Source organism: Eschrichtius robustus, chromosome 19, assembly GCF_028021215.1.
Source record: "Eschrichtius robustus isolate mEscRob2 chromosome 19, mEscRob2.pri, whole genome shotgun sequence".
Taxonomy (NCBI): domain Eukaryota; kingdom Metazoa; phylum Chordata; class Mammalia; order Artiodactyla; family Eschrichtiidae; genus Eschrichtius; species Eschrichtius robustus.
In genome coordinates, this window is record NC_090842.1 from 17,802,728 (window position 1) to 17,823,134 (window position 20,407).

At 37.4% G+C, this 20,407-nt stretch overlaps 1 protein-coding gene and 1 pseudogene across 6 annotated transcripts in view; both read right to left on the reverse strand.

The window, feature by feature from the left end:
- Positions 1-2,083: 2,083 nt before the first annotated feature.
- NFAT5 (nuclear factor of activated T cells 5) overlaps positions 2,084-20,407 on the reverse strand; it is a 134,048-nt gene continuing 115,724 nt past the window's right edge. For all 6 annotated transcript variants that reach the window (XM_068529405.1, XM_068529404.1, XM_068529403.1 and 3 more), the window contains 4 exons: positions 14,645-14,793; positions 11,327-13,829; positions 10,425-10,668; positions 2,084-9,975 (listed from right to left, as the gene is read on the reverse strand). In XM_068529405.1, the coding sequence (XP_068385506.1) occupies positions 10,433-10,668; positions 11,327-13,829; positions 14,645-14,793 (2,888 nt within the window). In that variant the 3' untranslated portion in view covers positions 2,084-9,975; positions 10,425-10,432. The remainder of the gene's footprint in view (positions 9,976-10,424; positions 10,669-11,326; positions 13,830-14,644; positions 14,794-20,407) is intronic.
- On the reverse strand, positions 18,249-18,710 carry LOC137753823 (proline-rich protein 13 pseudogene; annotated as a pseudogene).

Consider the following 20,407-nt stretch of genomic DNA (forward strand, 5'->3'; position numbering starts at 1 on the left):
TTAATTCTTGTAACAACCCTAAGAGGATCATTCATTTTTCTTTCCACTTTATAAATAAAGAAATTGAGGAATGGAGAGGTTAAACAGTAGGTATAGGAGCCAGAACTTCACCCAAGCAGGCAAACTCAAGAGCCTATGCTTTTGGACTTCCCTGGCGGCGCAGTGGTTAAGAATCCGCCTGCCAATGCAGGGGACACGGGTTCGAGCCCTGGTCCAGGAAGATCCCACATGCCTCGGAACAACTAAGGCCGTGTGCCACAACTACTGAGCCTGCGCTCCAGAGCCCCCAAGCCACAACTACTGAGCCCATGCGCCCTAGAGCCTGCGTGCCTAGAGCCCGTGATCCGCAACAAGAGAAGCCACCACAATGAGAAGCCCGCGCACCACAATGAAGAGTAGCGCCCGCTCGCCACAACTAGAGAAAGCCCGCGCAGCAACTTAGACCCAACGCGGCCAAAAGTAAATAAATTTATTAAAAAAAAAAAAGAGCCTATGCTTTAAATACTACACAGGCAGGGACAATGACAACATGAAATAGAGCACAAGAGTAGTAATCAATTGTCTTCCTGAGAGAAAGACCATTAAGTGTTGCTGTCGAGAAACTATAGCTTCTTTTATACTTCCAGAGTCCCTCTGTGTCCTGAGCAGGGATAAATGATGTTCGGTTCTTTTACAGGCCTAATTATATGGCTGCTGAGAATTGTCTGCTCCTCACAAGATAATACAGCAGGACTCTTAGCAGCTTGGAGTAAAGCAGGACAGCTATCTCCCTTGTTCTGCACACTGTAACTTAAATTATGTAACCCAGGATTGCATCAGCCTTTCCGGCAGCCACTCATATGCAGTCCCATTTTCGGATCAGTCTTTTGCCCACATATGCTGTTTTTTGGACCCCAGTACTTTTGATATTTATACTTATTTAATTTCATTTGGTTTTTTTTTTTTAATAAATTTATTTATTTTTGGCTGCATTGGGTCTTCGTTGCTATGCGCGAGCTTTCTCTAGTTGCGGTGAGCGGGGGCTACTCTTCATTGCAGTGCGTGGGCTTCTCGTTGCGGTGGCTTCTCGTTGCGGTGGCTTCTCTTGTTGCGGAGCACGGGCTCTAGGCGCGCGGGCTGCAGTAGTTGTGGCACGAGGGCTTAGCTGCTCCGCGGCATGTGGGATCTTCCCGGACCAGGGCTCGAACCCGTGTCCCCTGAATTGCAGGTGGATTCCTAACCACTGCTCCACCAGGGAAGCCCCATTTCATTTGGTTATTACTCCTTTCCAGTGCTGCTGAAGTCAATAAATACCAAAAGACAACTTTTAAACATATTTAGAACAATGGCAGCATTGTTGTCACTTTAAACTCCTAAAGTGACAATTCATTTAGATATATACATTTGGATGTGTTAAAAAATTCAGTCACTTTCACAGAATCAACAGACACTGTCTATATTTGATAAGAAGGTATAAGCATACTGTTTAAAGCAGTGCTTCTGAAGCTTCATTCATTTACATATCACATACATGATATTCATGTATCACCTGTATTAGTATTTATTTAGTATTTGTCTTTGACTCACATTTCCCCACAGTCTAGTAAGTAGACACATTATATATTTTTCTAATGTACATCCAAACCTTATATATATATGTTTAAAAATAATGTTTACCCATGTATCACCTGAAATCATTTTGGGTACCACTAGTGATATATGTACCACAATCTGATATATATAGATGTAAATTACTTACAGAAAAATAAAAAGAGATTGCCTCTGGATGTGGGACTGAGGGCTGGAGAGACTTGGTTTTCATCAAAAGTACCTCCATAATACAAGATTTGTCACCACATGTATATATTGTTTTACTAAACATGAAACATTTAAACTAAGTAAAACAAATAAAAATTCTATTACACTAAGTCACTTGGTACACTGCCTGGTACAATGTAACTATTCAAAAATATTTCTATATTTCATACCTTTTCCTACTGATTTTTTAAGTTCAATCACATACTCATGTCGCTCAAAACTGACATTCACGGATATGACTTCATTCATAAAATCTGAGGAAAAAAGACAGTTAACTACTACAAAATGAAAACTTTCAATGTTTTATTTTTGACTGCAGCTGTTTACAGAAATATAGTTGCAAGTATACAAATGTTCCAATAGAAGCAAAATATCTTTTTAATATTTAACAAGTTATCACAGATAGCTAAAAACATAGATGCAAATGAAATTCCCTCAAAGAATAAACTGAAAATATCTGGTGTCAGTGCTCTGAAATCCCAACTATAAAAGCCATATACACAAAAATGTAACCCTTACTTACATCATTGCAGGACAATGGAAGAAGGCAGTTCAGTGGTTGATCAGTGTGCTCAAGCAAATAAAATTAAATTAAAAAATTAAATGGCAGAATGGTAGCTAAACCACTTGAGAACAGGTTAATAACATAACTGTAGTATATTCATTAAAAGACTAAGTAAAAGAAATGAAACAGTAAAAATTGTCAAAAAAAAGTAATAAATACTTGGAGCTTATCAATTCAGTGTAAGGGAACAAGGTGAGCAGATACATTCATTAGATCGAAGGAAATTAGCTCAGTATCACTGGAATCAGTTTGTCGCTATGAAAGTCATAAACACTTCCATGCAGGACAGTTCTTTATTGGACACAGTCTGATTCCAAAGCCACTCTCAAACATCTGAGATGTGTGTGTGTGTGTGTGTGTGTGTGTGTGTGTGTGTGTGTGTGCGCGCGCGTGCACTGTCCTGAGGTTCGTTAGCTAAAATAATAATAATAATGATACAAACTATTTCAAATCAGGCAAGTTACTTCTGGAAAAAACAAAAAACAAAACAGGGTGATACGGTTAAACACAGAGCCTTTAAAGGAAATATTACAAGTCGGAGTTGAACAGAATTGTGGTACGGTATAATGCTTTGGATATACAAATACAGTATGCAATAAAGTGGGGAAGAGGGGAAGGGTAACAAGAAAGGAGGAATGTAGCTAGAGCATCTCCCAACAGCTTGCCTATGTATTTCCAGCACCAAAGTTTGCAGAGTAAGCCACTTGTATTTCCACCGCTAGTTTTAAGCAAAGACAGCAGTGGTGATTTTCATAAGGTGAGTATACAATTATTTTCATTTTGAAATGTTCACTATTCTTACATGAGTTTATTAATTGGTGATTTGTAAACACCAACAATTATGGAGGTACTGAATTATACAGGGAGATTAAAATGAATGAATAAATCTACTCATCTTATGGTTAGTTTACATTTAACAGGATGCATGTAACTGGGAAGGGAGAAATGCTCAAATTAAATAATACAGTGTCTTGTTTAACATCTTGTCTGAAGCATAAGTTACAAGGATAGTTATATTTCTAGTGCATCAATTCTCATACAAAGCAAGCTATTTTAAAAGAAGATTTATCTATTAAAAAAAGAAATTAAATAAGGTGCTTTGTTGATCTGTTTAGCTATGTTGTTTAATAGCTCAGATACAAATGTAAATATAAGGAATGACAAATAATTTTGTTCTGAGAGTTGGTCTAGCTGGGCCAAAATTGTGGTCTGCTGGTAAAGTAAGAGGCAATGAAAAGAAAGCTTTTATTATCACTGCCCACAATGTATCCATTTTATGGATAAACAGGAGACTTTAGCACCCGTCAATTGTATTAGCTACTTAACTGTCATAATAGTTAAAATAAACACAGAACATTGCACCTATATATTTAAATCAGTCATTTAATGTAAACTTTTTAGTAAGTGGTATGAAAATGCCAAACTAAGTTAACTGAATTATCAATAACTAGACTAATTGTGTATGTACATAAAATATACTGTATTTCTATAGGCAGTACTGAGAATAAATTATCATTGCCAATAAATGATTATAGATAACCAGGTTAAACTGAATTTACATTAAAAACAATGTATAACTGTGTCTGTGTGAGTGGGGAAAAAAAGCCCTTTCTAGATCTTACTGTATACAGTTTACACCAGTGGTTCTCAAACTTTACCATGTGTCAGAATCACCTGAAGGGCTTGTTAAAAAACAGATTGCTGAGTCCCACTCCAGAGTTTCTGATTCACTATGTCTGGGATAAGGCCCAAGATTTTGCATTTTTAACTAGTTCCCAGGTGATACGGATGTTGGCTGGTGGGCTGAGGACCACACTTTGAGAACCATTGGTTTATACATCCTATATATGTAGAAAACTATATACTATAATGCTATTAATATGAAACAAAAAATATAGGAAGAGGGCTGGTTTTAATTAACTCTCAAACATATAATTAGAAAGCTGAACATTTTAATGTTTCTAAAATGATTTTCTGAAGTGTAATAATTTCCCCTTATAGTCAGTTACATTTCAAAGTCTTAAGTCCTACTATACATTTTAGAGAATATTCCCATAACATACCAAGTTGGCTATCCAAAATAAAAAGGGACATAAATATTCTAAACAGTTAAGATATACTCATCAAGAAGGAATCATCACTATACAGCATTCCTGACTTCTTTGGAATGATTAAAGTGCATAATATCATTAGGGTATTGAGAATATTGCATAAAGGTTTGCAGTCTTTAGTGCCACTAACAGTCACGGAAATACTCACATGGGGAAAGCAGCTCTATCCCTAAGCTACTACTCTCCTGACCTGTTTGTTGCTGATGGCTCTTTCTTCAGGCACCACCACTATGGTAAGGAGCTGGAACATAGGCAAAATTAACAAAAAACAGAGGGATACTCAATCCAACTGTATTTGGCTGCAAGGAATTATTTTAGTTCTGGAGGGACTCAGATACAACTTCATTTCCTTTGACACTACTTTTCATAGGCAGATTTCTAAAGTTCTGATGGACAAGAAGTACACTATAATGAATTATTTGACTCCGTATGGTTAGAAAAATTGACCTTACTAAGCTTTACCTAAACTATGTGTTAGTGATTTATTTTCACCCATCTTATAATAAAGATCAGAGAAGGTGCTTCAAACACTTCCTCTCTGAAATATAACTATCCACATTTGTGTACATAGCCTCACATATAGTAAAATTTTCGATAGCATTCAGATAAGACCTATTATTAGTTGGTCAAGATGAAGACAAATTTAGCTAATTTCTATAAAGGCTAAATAGTATAATTTTGTGATCTTTTACTTAGCCTCCTTCAAAGAAACAATTCTAGTTATGTATCTTTTCTGTTCCTCTTATGCCAAAGGGCGTTAGAAAGTTATGAAGTTGTTTCTATTGTGATCAAGAATGGAGAAAAGAATGACTAAATAGAAAAAATGAAAGTTGAGACTATTAAAGTCATTTGCTATGTGTTTTTGGCAACAATGAAAAATGAAATTACAAGAAAGGGGCACTAACATGGTAAAAAGGCACTTTTCCATAAGCTAAATTTAATCTAGATATAAAATATTCATTAAAAAAAATTTCCTGAAAGAGAAAGTGGAGTAAAAATAGTATTTTATTAATAAATGAGGCTAGAATGACACGAAAACAAATGGGGATTAAAGAAGTAATTAGAGTACTGGGACAATTCACAAATGATATTCTAGGTATTATTCTGATATTTACTACAGTATGAACATTATCTTCATGATATAGCTCTAGTGACACAAATAAGCAGAGAAGAAAACCTTTTTTTAATACATGTTGTGAGATTCTAAAGCTGATGAACTATATACAGTCTCTCTCTCATTAAGGCTCTCCATATAACCAAAGGCATGCAGATATAATGTGGCTGTCTTGGTTAGGGATGAAGCCTGTGGTCATGAAGCAGAGTAAAGCTAAAAGGTCTCATATAATTTTCAATTAATTAGAAAAAAATCAACTGGAAAACAGATACTAGAACAGAAATTCTCACCAGAAAGATGAAACATTCTCAAATTACTCCTAGTGAATATTTATAAACCATGCTGAATTTGAGATTTTGATTATTAAAGCATTTAATTTCTGGTCTATAATTGTTGATGCATCTAAACAGATTTCACTTTTCCAAAATAAGCATCTATAATGGCTTAAATGGTCAAAAGGAATTATTATCTTAGTTCTGGAGGGACTCAAATATAACTTCTTTTCTCATTCCCTTTGACACAATTTTTCCTCGGCAGATTAACTGAGGTTCTGATGGGCAAGAAATGCACTATAATGAAATTCCCAACTACAGCATATATAGTATTACAAAAAAAAGAAAGGAAGGAAGGTCCCTCATTAATACTGCTTCTATAATAAACAAAGCCCTTTAAATACCTGTTCTAGGGAGACTGGCGAAAACAGATTTGCATTGGTTAGATAACAACATGATACTCTATTTGTAATTAGAGTAAGGTAACATGATAAAGCTCAGAAGCAAAATATGACTTCTAATTATTTTCTCCCATGTTGGTGTGGATATATAATGGAATGACAATAAGGAATAAAACACACACACACACACACACACACACACGCACACTCATGCAGACACACAGGTAAGCTCCAAGCATTAATGTGAGTTGCTAAAAGCAAGAACAATTGAATGTAACAATAAAAAGGAATAAAATGTGGTTTATAGTTTATTTAGGTCCTTCTGCCGTAAGCAAATTTAATAAATTGTTGTTTCCAAGGCCTCTGTTGGCTCATGGAGTCTCTCCTATATGTAGATAGAACTTGTAACAGTAATCTTGAAACTGCATTATTAGCACAAGTATCAACCACTGACCACTAAGCTAACTCTTCAATAAGAAGACGAACACTTTTTGTAACCAAATAGTATGTTCTGAATGCTATACTTAACATTGACCTTTTAGGGGTAAGGAACACTTAACAATGTAAAAAAAAAAAAATCCATCATTATTGAATAAGAATATGGTATCTTAGCACAGCCCTTGTACAAATAACCACAAAACTTATGAAAATAAAAATTGGGTTTTCTGCCTCCATCCAATCAAACCACTACAGTTCAGGTGTATGTTCTGTTCTAAACTTAGATATTATAAAACAGAAAATTGGTCCCTGGTGACTTGGCATTGGCAATCAGCATTTTACAATGATAAACTTCTTGCTAAATAACAGAAGTCAGCACCCAAGCCAGACTTCTTGCCACCACTTTATCCATACAGCAGTGTTAACCTTCTAACTGGAACTTGATGAACAAATAGACTTCCTGAGTCTCCTGTATAATCTCTTGGGAAAGAATTCAGAAAACTCAGAAATAAACTTACAGCATTTTATTTCTACTTCTTATTTTTATACCAGTGGATAAGCTTACTGACATGAGTCAACCCTCTGCAGTTAAGAGTTTTACATTTTAAAACTGAAGCACTGGATTGTGTGGTCCTTCTCATACCCTGAACTATACTGGGTAAATTTTCCTGATGGGGTGGGGAGAGAGAGATATATTGAGGAAAATGCTTTTGGTTTAGAGAATTTATAAAGTAGCTCTGGATATTACAAGATGGGGAAAATGTTATTAAAATTCCAAACATGGGGTTTTTTTTAGTGTCTTTATAAATAAAAGGCATAGAATACAGAAAGCCAATTAATAATAACAATAACAACAATAATAAAATATTAAATATATAGTGAGCAAAGGCTGAATGGCTCATTCTTGTGAAACTCCACTTGACACAACTGCCTGGATGGGTTTCCTTACTCTAACGTTTTGCTGAGTGAAAGATCCAGCGAACACACAGTGAGCTGCCTTTAGCCCACTAATCACATCAAGGAACCGCCTGACGGAATGGCCACAGATGAAAAGGTCATTTGTTTCAAAAGATACTTAAATACTCAATAGAGACATAACAAACCCCCCCTCACTTTTATCAGACGCCACGTTGTGGTAGAACATCAGACAAACTCACAAATTTACCACAAAAATGTGTGGCAAAAAAAGAATAGTTTATATATATGTATATATATAAATTTCTATATTTATGCCAATGTACTCACTCAGTACAAATAGCAAAATAGTATACCATTTCCTAAATACAAAATATAGCTTTCCAAAAAAATGAAACACACATTAGATATAAACCATCCAAAACTTGAACGATTGAAAACTGTATTCAAAATTAAATGACCCAGAGTAGGTCTCTTTCTGAAAAGTTCCCTTCATATCGGCAAGAAGCCTGTACTACTGAAAACATAATTCAATGCCTCTCAATCAGAGAGAGAAAGAAAGGGTTGGGGGTGGAGGGAAGAATAAATGAGAACAAAGAGAAAAAACAAATTAAAGAAGAGCACAAAGAACCAAGGAAGACCATCACAAAAAGGGGGAAAAATCTGACTGTATAAACAAAACCAACACCACAATTCCACAAAGTTCAGCTAAATGTATTGGATAGAAAAAATAAAAATAAAAAACAGAATTGTAGCCTTCAACAAACAATTAACAGGCTATTTTTTTGTACACTTAAAAAATAAATGAAACGGACAAGAATGCCAAAACATCTTATCTACATATAGAAGCCACACACAATTTGGCCTTAAACTGTATTAACAGCTTTCTACATGCCAGAAGGAGAGTAAGACATAAGCACGTGTCCAGACAACAGGTTGTAGAGAGAAGCAGGCATCCCATGGGTGGTGAGAACACCCAAATCTGTATAACTAATGCTACAACTGCAAGTTCTGGAGTGTGTTATTTTGCTCTCTATAGATGTAACACAAATTAATTCTTCATATTAAGTCAATGATATGACCCTGTAAAGCCTAAGGCTTGTGGGAACCATCAGATAAGTGACCACTTCAAACTGTAAAGCACTGAGGTGACAAGTGAGTTACACTCACTGCAGCTCAGGGAGAAGTGATGTTTCAAGAAATTTTAGTTTGTCTTTTTTTTTTCAGATTAACATTTATACTGTTTCCTATTAGAGGGAAAAATTTGAAGACTTCAGAACAGCACCGTTCATGGAAAAAAAATGCGTGGTTTCTTGTTTCTCAGGAGTCAGCTCCCTTCATTCCTGAAAGGATACCCCCCGGCCTGTGCTGCAGGAGTTGCTGGGTTACCCCAGATCAAAGTGGTCTTTTCATTTAAGTTACTACAGGATCACAAAGCTAGTAGTATATTACTAATTGTCTAAAATAAAGTGAAGAAGAGGAGAAGAATAGTATCGCTGAACATAAAAAGGGAATACCAGTTCAAGACTGGGATAAGAAGAAAACAGACTTGAATTACTCTGTCAGTTTTAACTATTGTAGGAGGATATCAGAACATAATTTACCATATATTATCCCCTTCATTTTTAAATAGAGCAAGATGTTTATATTTTTCTACGCACAGTTATGGCTAAAACCCTTAACAGAAACAGAGAATTAACAACTCTCTGAAAAATAAAATCAATAGCATTCCAGCTGTTCCCAGTTTGTAAGTGTGTTGTCTGTGATAAAGAGTCCTCTTATCTGTGTAGAGCTCTTAATACAGCTTACCTGTCAGAATGTTACCCCTTCAGTTTCTCTATTAAAAACTGAATAAAGATTGCTTCACTTTGGCCAATAGCTGTGCTTTTTATATTGAAAAATCACAGCCTAAGTTATGATTTGAACTTTCCTTTTTCAAAAGCCACTACTTGACTAAATGCAGGAAAGAAAATCTGAATGAAGAACAAAAGTAAACATGAAACATGAATTATTTTCTAATAGCAATAATAACTGAGTGATCCAGCTTATCAATTTAAACTGTATTTTTAAAGAAATAATGCCTAGGAAAATAGCAACAATTAATTCTGTCAGCTGGAAACTCAAATAGATTCTCAGTCATCACTGTTATTAGGAATATAAAATAAAAAGATGTTAACAATGGTGGTTAATCACTGCAATAGGCAGCATAGGTGTGCTCTTTTGCAGTCAGAGTAAAATCCATCCATTTATTCAATCACAGTTTTTCATATTTTGTTTTCTTTTTAAAGTAACAGTTCAATAATCCTCATGGAATCACAAGATCTCAGGGTATCTTGAAATCAGGATTTTCTTCATGGAATTTCTAAAAAAAAGAAGAAGTTTAATATAACTCAATAGGGAGGGAAAGCCTTTACAAAGTTCCCGTAGCCCTGAATGATCCCAAAGTATATTAAAGTACTACAAATGATACTTTATCATATTTATACTGTCAGACTTTTCAGATTCAATATTTATTTCCTGAGGAATAGAGATATGAGACATAATTATATCTGATATATAGTACATTCATCAGATGTTCTGTCATTCCAAGGAAAAGAAGCTTAGAGCCAGAAGGAATGCCCAGTATTAACAATATGACCTAAGCTATCGTTCAGAGTAATTTATTTAGGGTAAAAAAGTACCATCTTGTGAGAAAGCCATATTTTAAAAGATCAGAGTCCTAACAGTGTTATTACTTAACTCAAATCTGCTAAGAATAATAAAATTTATTGATGCTTTTCAATAAGAAAGAAGCCAAAATGCAATACTCACATATCCAGTTAAAAGGAGCCAGTTAAGTTGTTCCCTTGGTTTTGCAATGAAACAAGCAAATCAATCTTTTCAATGTTCTGATTGGTGTTTATAGAGGATGCCAGTGGAGAATTCTCTGGCATTTGCTGAGAAAGAAGTGTTGTCACAGGTGGCTGGCCCTCGTTTTGTGGTTGGCCTGGCTGACTTATGGCCATCAACTGATCTGGCAATGTAGCTGGTCCAGAAGTTAAAAGCTGACTACAGTCTGCAGAGATATTTAAAATAGAGAAGCTACCTGATTAGTTATTTTCTGTTAAGATTCATAAGAAGGTATTTATTAGTGGCTGGGGTAAATTCATTACTGTGTTTGCTCATTATAGAGTTAAAAGCGAGGCACCTGACAACCTCCAAAAAGGTTTTCATTGAACAGTAGTAGAATTCATCCTAGGTTTCCTCTAAGCAGTATAAAAATACAACAATGCTTAGTTATCACCATAAGTCCTATATAATTTCCTTGCTATATAAACATTTAAAGAAACATGGTTTTCTACCTCACTGGAAACTACTTACTTTAAATGGCTGAAAAATTTTCTGTCATTCTTACTTCATTTTCCTTTCAAGTTTATATCTTAAAATGGCAAACACATACATTTATATATGTTACCACATTTAATCCTTCCAATATCCTTTTCAAGTATGTAATATTACCACCACTTTAGATGTGGAAATTGAGGCTCATGCAGGTCAAATATCCTGTCTAAGGTCTCAGTCTGTAAGTGGTATAGCTGGGATTTGAACTCAATTCTGTCTAACTACAATCTGTGCTCTTAAAACCACTATGTTGTGCTTTCTTCTAGTAATAATAATGTGACCATCTCGACCAATAACATTTAAGAAATGAGAAATTAGAAAGAGTTTCTTACTATTTTGAATGCCAAATAAGAACATTCCTGAAGTCTGCTGAGAAGAGCCAGGAGAATTTTGTAGTTGGTTCATTGTGCCTCCTGTAGTGTTATGAAATAAAGTAGCCTGTGGTTGAGGTGAAGATGTGGCTCCTTGGATTCCAGGCATGTTGTTCTGAGGGGAATAAAGGGGAGACTGTTGCATGTCTTGTTGGTTTATACTGTTCTGCAATGCAGACATGGATGCTGGAGAAAGGAAGAGTGTTACTTGCTGCTCTTGAGAACTGGGTGTCCCTTGGACCAACTGAATCTGAGGAGAGCTATGGAACAAGGAGGTCTGTGATGATTCGGACTGGGCAGGACCTGGGTTCTGAAGTGAGGAAACTGTGGGCTGGTTCTGAAATTGCATGGGCTGCTGTTCTTGATTCATTGGGGCCATATTATTTTGTTGATGAAAAATTGACTGGTTCTGCTGCTCTTGATTAGCCATTGGATTTTGACTCGGGTTGAATATCATGTTTGGTGGTGGCTGCTTCTGAGATGCCATTGGAGCCATGGTATTCTGATTGCTGAATAAAATGCTCTGCTGTTGCTGCTGCTGTTGCTGCTGTTGCTGCTGCTGCTGCTGCTGCTGCTCCTGGGATGCAGAGTTACTCTGGATGGCGACCATTGAGTGCTGTGACTGGAAGATTGCTCCTTGTTGGTTTTGAGGCATTGGATTAGGAGGAAGGGAGCCCAGGGAAACCTGAGGCTGAAATAGACCTTGCTGGGAGGGTTGTGCCTGTTCTTGGGAAAGCATAGGGGTCTGGATGTGTGATATTGGAGCCTGCTGTTGGAATGCAGCTTGCTGCTCAGTGTTTGATGTTGACTGAAGTGGAGAAATTGAATTCTGAGCTGCAAAAAATGAAATCTGTTCTTCTTGGGCTACTGTGTTAGTTTGAAGATTATTCATTGGACTCTGGGAAAGAAATATGTTGGCTGACTGCTGGTCTTGAGGAACAGAAGATCCCTGTAGCACAGCCATGGTATTTTGAGAGTGAAACATTGGAGGCTGCATTTGTTCAGAGGAGGTTGTAGAAGTCTGACTGTGGACAATAGGACTTGGACTATGAAAAATAGAACCTTGAGTTTCCTGGGAAAGGTTCTGAGCATCAGCAATAGGATTCTGAGGATGAAAGAGTTGAGCCTGTGAATGAGAAGACTGCTGCAAAAAATTCCCTGATTGGAGTGACATCATCTCATTACCTTGCTGGAATAAACCATTACCTTGCTGCTGGGTACCATTATTTTGAACGCTTATCATACTTTTCGTAGATGAAAAAAGGTTAACTTGAGGTTGACTGTCCCCACTATGTTGCATTTGGACCATGGTCTGAAAGACACTGTTCTGAATCTGTTTTGCTTGTGCTCCAGTTTCTTCTCCATCTGCTGAACTTGATGTCTGAAACATGGTAGTGCCAGGAGTTGCAACCTGCTGTGTGGTGGTTGTAGCAGTTTCATTACCAGAAACTGCAGGAGGAGAAGAAAACAATTCACATTGCATTTGCATGTCCTCATTGGCTGATAACGCACTCATCATATGAGAAGTCTGCTGGTAAACTGGAGACTGCTGAAGGTTTCCACTTGCTGAAGCAGTTGAAGGAAATAGCTCTGACTGAATCTGGGCAGCTGCCTGGCAGATACTCTGTTGCATCTCTATCACCATTGCAGCTGATGATTCCATCACTTGCTGTTGCTGTTGTTGCTGTTGTTGATTAGATAATGTGTTTTCATTCTGTGGGTGAACACTTTCAGCTCTTCCAGCTATTAAATTATCTGGTCTGGTATGGACTACTGGCTCTGTTGAGGAAAACATTCCAGGGCTTACGCTATTTTGAATTTGACTGACTTGTTGAAAAATGTCTGCACTAAGCTGTTCTTGAACATTCTCATTACCATCTGGAGCAGAAAATAAAACTGAAGATAACTGTTGTTGTGCCTCTAAAACTTGTTGGACCAAGTCAACATTTCCATTGCTGCCACTAGTAGTACTGCCTGTAAAACTTCCTGCCTGCAGCTGTTGAATTGTATTCTGTAGCTGCTGACTCACACTATTTGGTGATGGGAAAATATTTGATGAAATCTGCTGCTGTAAAGTCTGTGCTTGTTCTTGTAGTGGTGACTGCTGCTGTTGCTGTGATGCCTCAGTCAGGTGTGACAAATTAACCACTGTACCATCTGACTGTAATACCTCTCTAGACTGAGTTTCTCTTGTCTGAAACTGTGTAGCCTGCTGCAGTAGTGCATCACTGTTGGGCAGCTGACTAGAAGCAGAAACTGCTGGAAAGGTACCAGGCTGTGAAATGTCCTGTGTTTGGATAGTTGTCAGGGTCTCTGGGTTGTATGCCTTGGGCTGAATCTGTTGTTGCTTTTCGTTTTCAGAAGGTAAGTGGGAAGATGATGATGATGATGAAAAAGACCCATTTCCTGCTATGTTAGAGATATTTTCTAATGTTTGTTGAGTGGATCCAACTGTCTTTGTAGTCTAAAAAATAAAAATCGCCAAATAACATGTACATATAAATATTAAATGAGCTCATATGATACTTCAAAAATTATTATTATTATAAAAACATATGCAGGGCCCATTTTCCCCTCTATATTATTATTTGGAAAACAGGTGTAAGACTGTGATTCTCAGTGATAACATTATGTCTTACTGTCATCGGGATTTTTAAATAAGTATTATAAGCAAAGATAGTCAAACAAGTAGAAGTAGAAGAATAATCAGCTGCTGGAGAGTAAGAACACAATAATTCTATGGCTCATGAATTAATAGCCAATTTAAAAATATCTCCATTTGTGGATCACTGGTAACATTATTGGGAGGGGGGAACAAAGGAAAAATGGAAAAGGAGTTATAGGAAAAGACTGGTGGAGAACAGGAAATAAAATGTCTGTAGTTTTGAAAATGCTAAAACCAGTACTTTCATTAATACCACACATCACAAAGGTCTAGCTAATGTATTAATTCCTCCCTTGTCAAAAATGTATATTGGCGTATAGCTGATTCACTTTGTGATACAGCAGAAACTAACACACCATTGTAAAGCAATTATACTCCAATAAAGATGTTAAAAAAAATGTACATTGGAAGTTGCTTTGCAGGCTATTTTATTTGAATATAAAAATCATTACTCTGCAAAGTAAAATTCATTAAGTGAATCCGAAGAGAAACAGATATAAAAGAAATAGGAGAAGTAAAAAGCATAAATATGGGGAAAAGAAATCAAACTACTCAAAATACAGCAATTTTTATATTTGAGGTTAACATGTGGGGCACTAGTCAATGCAGCTCACCTTAAAAATAGGGGAAGATCTTTTCTCTGCTGTTACTTCCATTGGAGTAACATCTTCACTCTTAATCACACTGCTTGATATGAGTGGAGTGATCAGAGCATTAGGAAGAATATTTACCTTATCTAAGTTACATCCAGCAGTTTTCATTGCTGCACACACATCAAAAAAAGAAAGAAACGTTTAAAATCACTGAAATCATCAACTATTTCATTCTACTGTGTGTTGACATTAGTCATGATTTAAACTCTATTTTTTGATGCTATGATGGTAGCATGAGATACAAAACTGGTGTATCAAAATGTGCCCTCTTTTTTTTTTTTTTCTTGGTCATGCTGCGCGGCAGGTGGGATCTTAGTTCCCTGACCAGGGATTGAACCCAGGCCCCTTGGCAGTGAGAGCACGGAGTCCTAACCACTGGACCACCAGGGAATTCTCTGCCTTCCCTCTTTTTAAGTAGCAGTGCCCTGAGGACTCCTGGTAAGAGCCTGAGACTATGAGTTAAATATCAACAACTGAGCATTTCAGTTATCAAGTGATACTCCCCAGCACCCTTCCAAGGTGCCCTGAATTAATACACTGCTTAACATGACCATCATATATTATAGGATACAGCTTGGAAATCTCCAGGAGGTTCAAGCTACTCAATTACAACTGTTATGTTCTCCTCTTACTATCTGGCTGCCTGGCAGTATAAAGCCAAACTTTTTAAAGGCCATAGAATTGTCTGAACATTTCTTTCCTCAACAAAACTCAAGCTTCTCATTAAAAGATGCCACCAATTAACCAAACAGATTTCACTTTTCTAAATTAATGTCTTAGAAAACTTGAATTTGCCAAGTTGACACATGAACACATTTCTCTTTTAGATAGTACTTAAACTTCTGAAAAGAAAAAATTTTAAGTCCTATTTTAGGTTTACCAATTAAATTTCCAAAGCAAAACCAGCAAGTATTTTTCTACTTCCATCTACTTCCATTTTCAGAAGTAGTTATAGATTAACAACCAAGGAAAGGCAATACATAGCAGATAGATAAGTTCTACCACTTCATTATAACTATTTTTCCCCCTTGATGCTCTTTCTTCTTTTTTGTCTATTGAAGCCTGCCATTGGCACTTAGTGGAGCATACTGATAATCACTAATGGCAGTCTTCTAAATTGAACACGTAGCCAAATTCTGATCTAAAAGTTTACCACTACTTTGAGACCCTGTGTAAAGAAATATAGATTCCCCAGAAGGCTCAGCTGTTAAACTTCTTTTTCTATTGAATTATAATTAACATACAATATTATATTAGCCTTAGGTATACAACATAGTGATTTGATATTTTTATACATAGATTTCTTAATTTGATACTGAGAAGAAATCCTGGCTACAAAGAGGGTTTTAAAATGGAATACGGTATATGAGCAGGATAGTTATCTTTGTAAATATTTTGATTTCAAAATATTTGAAACCTTCTAGTCTTTATTCAACTTGTCTCACAGCCAGCTGGCTAGAAACAATTCCTATGGAAATTGATTATACTGGGGGAGGGAAAAGTGCCCATTTAACTTTCGATATTCTATGCTTTATTACTCTAAGAAATGAATTATTTACTCATGAGTTCTCTGGACCGATTTTCACCTAGATACTATCAATACCAATATGATTCAACTCACAATCCAATTCTGTCTGAGACAAAGCTTCAGATCATGCACAGGGCAGGCATTTAAAAGTAATTCAGGCCCACCCCACAAGACAATTTGAAAGACCATTAGTGTTGTCTTACGTTGATCCTGTAATATCAACTGCTATTCTTGCTTTTGAATTCTATTAGAATGTGAGTCCCATGAAGGCAGAGATTTTGTTGTTGTTGACTGATGCATAGTAGGTAATCAATAAATATTTGTTGAACGAAGAAATGAATGAATGAATTTTACTTTTCCTTTATCGTAGTCAATTTAGTTTGTTGTGGACTACTTGGTTAATCTTACAGTGTTACATATTTTCATTAATAGTATTTCTGGCCTAAAAATTTTCAGTATCTAAAAACAAGTTTATATTACATTTCAATTAGAAACTGCATATAAATATCCATTGACAAACAAATGCATCACCTACACAGTTACTGCTTAACAGATCTATATGCATATTTGCCCCAAATTTATTTAGGGAATAATTCTCTCCCTCTCCCTCCCCCTCCCTCTCTCTCTGTCCCCCCTCCCCTCCCCCTCTCTCCCTGGATTGCCTTCTGCCATTGGATGGAGGGTTGGGAGACACTTGGTCTGGATCTTACTATGGCCCTGGTGGAGGGCCAGGTGCTGCCAGGTCTAGGTCTCTCTCCACTGTTGGGGGAAGGATAGAGACACACAGGGCCTACTGGTACCACCAGTGCAGGTGGAGGGGGCCTGTGTGCTGCTGCCTGCTGTGGGATGGAGGATGGGTTGGCCCCCTGGGTTCTGCCCTTGCCACTCTTGCAGACATACTGACCTGCTGCTGCTGGCACATATGAGTTCTGTGTTTTGGGCCTCCTGGTTCCACTGTTGGCAGATCAAGTCCATTACTAGTTGGCGGATGTGGGGAATGGGGCAGGCTAACCCTTCCAAATTCTGCTGTTGCTATTGCAGGTTTGGGTAGGGGATGGGTTGGCCCCCAAACACTGCTAATGGGTCAGCTGCTGTCACTTGGTACGAGTCATCCCACTAAGTCTCTACTGGGCTTTCCCTTTCCTGATCTTTTGGCCAAAGAGAACAGGCTTTTCATGCTTATTTATAGATTTATTATTTTGTCTATGCCTGTTGCCAGTTCTGAGTTGCAACTGCTGCCCAATTCAGATAAATGGGAGATAAAAAGAAAACCAGGTAACTCACTTGCTGTTGTTCTGTAAGTTCTAAGGTCTTCAGCCAGTCCTATTCCTTCTTTCTATATTTCAAAGTCCTTTTATACTGCTGAATATTTCCAAGGTATTAAGTAGATTTAGAAAGGAGGAACAGGGAAAAGTGAGTCTATACTATCTCCACCACCCACTCAGGAGAAACAGCTCTATTCGGACTGAGAGTTGGAGATGAGAGGAGGACCTGAGAGAGCATACTGAGCTAAGGAGTAGAGATTAGTTTCCAAAATGGCAGTCAGGGCTCATCAGCCAAATGGGCTCCACTTCCCAGCAGCCTTGCAGTAAGTGCAATCAATAAAAGGCCTGCTGGGAAATGTTTATTTGCCACTAAATCACCCAAGCATGCCACAATTACAAGAAAGGTACAGGTTGTTTTTTTGTTTTTTGTTTTCCATAATTAAATTTCCACAGCATCTCCCCAATCAAAAGTATTACAAAAAGAAGTAAAAAATCACATTTTACAGATCTTAGACTTGTCTTCAGCATTTTGCTCAAATTTCACCATCTTCAAAAAGTAAAACTCTTGTAAAACTCATCAGCTAAAAGTTCTACCCAAGCAGTGAGAATACGGCCTTTGCTAGCCCATGGCAATTCTTTTCCCATTTTCCCTAGCCAGTTAGGGTTGAAAAGCAGAGTGAGGCTCAGACTGCACGGGTGGGGAGGGGAGAGACTCAAGGGCTAATTTCCCCCAGTACAAGATGGCATCTGAAGCTTGACGGGAGAGCACAACTGGAGGGACTTGAGGGAAGGGTCCAGGCCCTGTATTCAGTCAGAATCACTGCTGGAAGAGGAGGAGGAGGAGGAGAAATGCTTGCCATGTTTGTGGTGTTTGTGCTTCTTTTTGTGAGCTTTCTTCATTTCCTTCTGCATCTTCTTGTCGATCACCACTCCTGGTCCTACCATGCCAGGAGCCAAAGGATTCACAGGATGCATGCCAGGGGAAGGTGGTGGGTATGCAGGGGGGTAAGGACCTGAGGGTTGGCATCCTGGATACGTGGTTGTGGCACAGGATGACAGGGTCCACCAGGGGGAAAAGCTGGATTCCCCTGGGGTGATCCTGGGGGAGTGGGAAAGGGGCCTGGAGGAAAGGTAGGGTTGGCAGGTGGTGGATGGGCAGGATTGCAACCTCTAGGGTACCCAATGTTAGGGGGTACGGATTTGGTCCTGGCTGCCCAGCATTGGGATTCCACATGTTCAGGTGTTTCCTCCAATCCAGGAATGGAGAAAGAAGGAAACTGAGGAATCCAGATGTCCCGTCACCTTTACACCACCACCTGGGCTAAGTCTACACTATCTTGTCTCAGAACCCACAACTGTATCTTAACAGACTTGCAAATAATACTAAATGGCTTTTAGTATCTTTTCTTCCTACATTTTCACTATGTATTTATTGAGCCCTTACAAAGTTCCAGGCACTGTTCTAGGTTATGCGGATCCAGTGATGAATAAGATGGATAAAGCCCTACTACCTGGAGGTTACATTTTAGTGAAGGAGGAAAAACATACAAACAAGTAAAGTCTGTACTACCTAGAAGTTGGGGGAGAAGTTTTAAGCCAATTCAAAAAATCCAGAAAGTAAATTATTATTTTTTATTTTGGCCATGCCGCATGGCCTGCGAGATCTTAGTTCCCTGACCAGCGAGTCAAACCCGGCCCCACGGCAGTGAAAGCGTGGAGTCCTAACCACTGGACCACCAGGGAATTCCCCAGAAAGTAAATTAGACAGACATATTTAACCATCCCAATATCAATTTGAATTTATGAAGAATACTGTTATAGTTTATGCCAAATAATTTTTTAAAGAGTGTTCTCCTTCCATCCATGCCAAATAATAACAATTTTGGAAACTTAGAACAATCTTCGCTAAGTTTGTTGTCATCAAGCAGCACTTAGGTCATATACAAATACATTTGGTTAAAATATGAATTAAGATTTATCAGGGATGGAAATAATAGAGTAAAAAGAATATAGAGTTTTGGGGGAAATCTAAGTTGCAACCTCTGTCAGTTATTAGCTGTGTGACCTTGAGCAAATCACTTAACTTCTCTAAATTTTGGTTTATTTACCTGTAAAATGAGATTGAACTATATTATCTCTATGATTCCTACAAGCTCCTAAAACTTTTCACATAACTGCAACCAGTTAGAGAAAAACATATGCTGGCAACTATTTTTTCACATTCATCCAATTAACCACTTTTTACAAAGCTAAAACTGAGAGACTGCACATCAACACTCTATCCCTGGGTCCTAAACCTGCATCACAGAGTTTTTGAATGATCGATCTAGAATTTTCACTTACATCTTCCTGTACGTATATAGATATAGAAAACTTTCTGGAAGCTGTTAACAATAGTTTACACTGTACACTTTATCTTATTTAATCTGTATTACTTTTGTATTAATATATACACAGTTGGGTAAAACTGAAAAATGAATCATGATGCTTTACCACTAGCCTTAATATCTCACTGAGCAGTTGTGCAGTTATCCCCCTTACTCTCCACCTCCCCCTGCAAACCCTCCCCAAGGAATGAGAAACTTGTTGCAGAGCGAAAGCTTTCAATGTCTGGCCATAATGTCATATTTGTGTATCAAGTTCTAAATCTTACTGTAATTGATGGCTATTTTAAAGAATGTTATGTGGAGGATTATGCCATAACACAAATTTAAAAGTCATTCATGTTGCTCAGTCTTCATCATTAAAGCATACCTAATTAAATCGCTCAGAGGGCACCTGGGCATTATACCAAAGCTCTGATTTCAAGGAATCACAAAAATAAGCTATTTGTCAAGGGAAATTCCTAGTTGAAAGTTATTGTTGGTTTAAGTGATCAGGAATCTCCAATTAATGATACTGTATTTAAAAATGACAAATGAAAAATTTTAA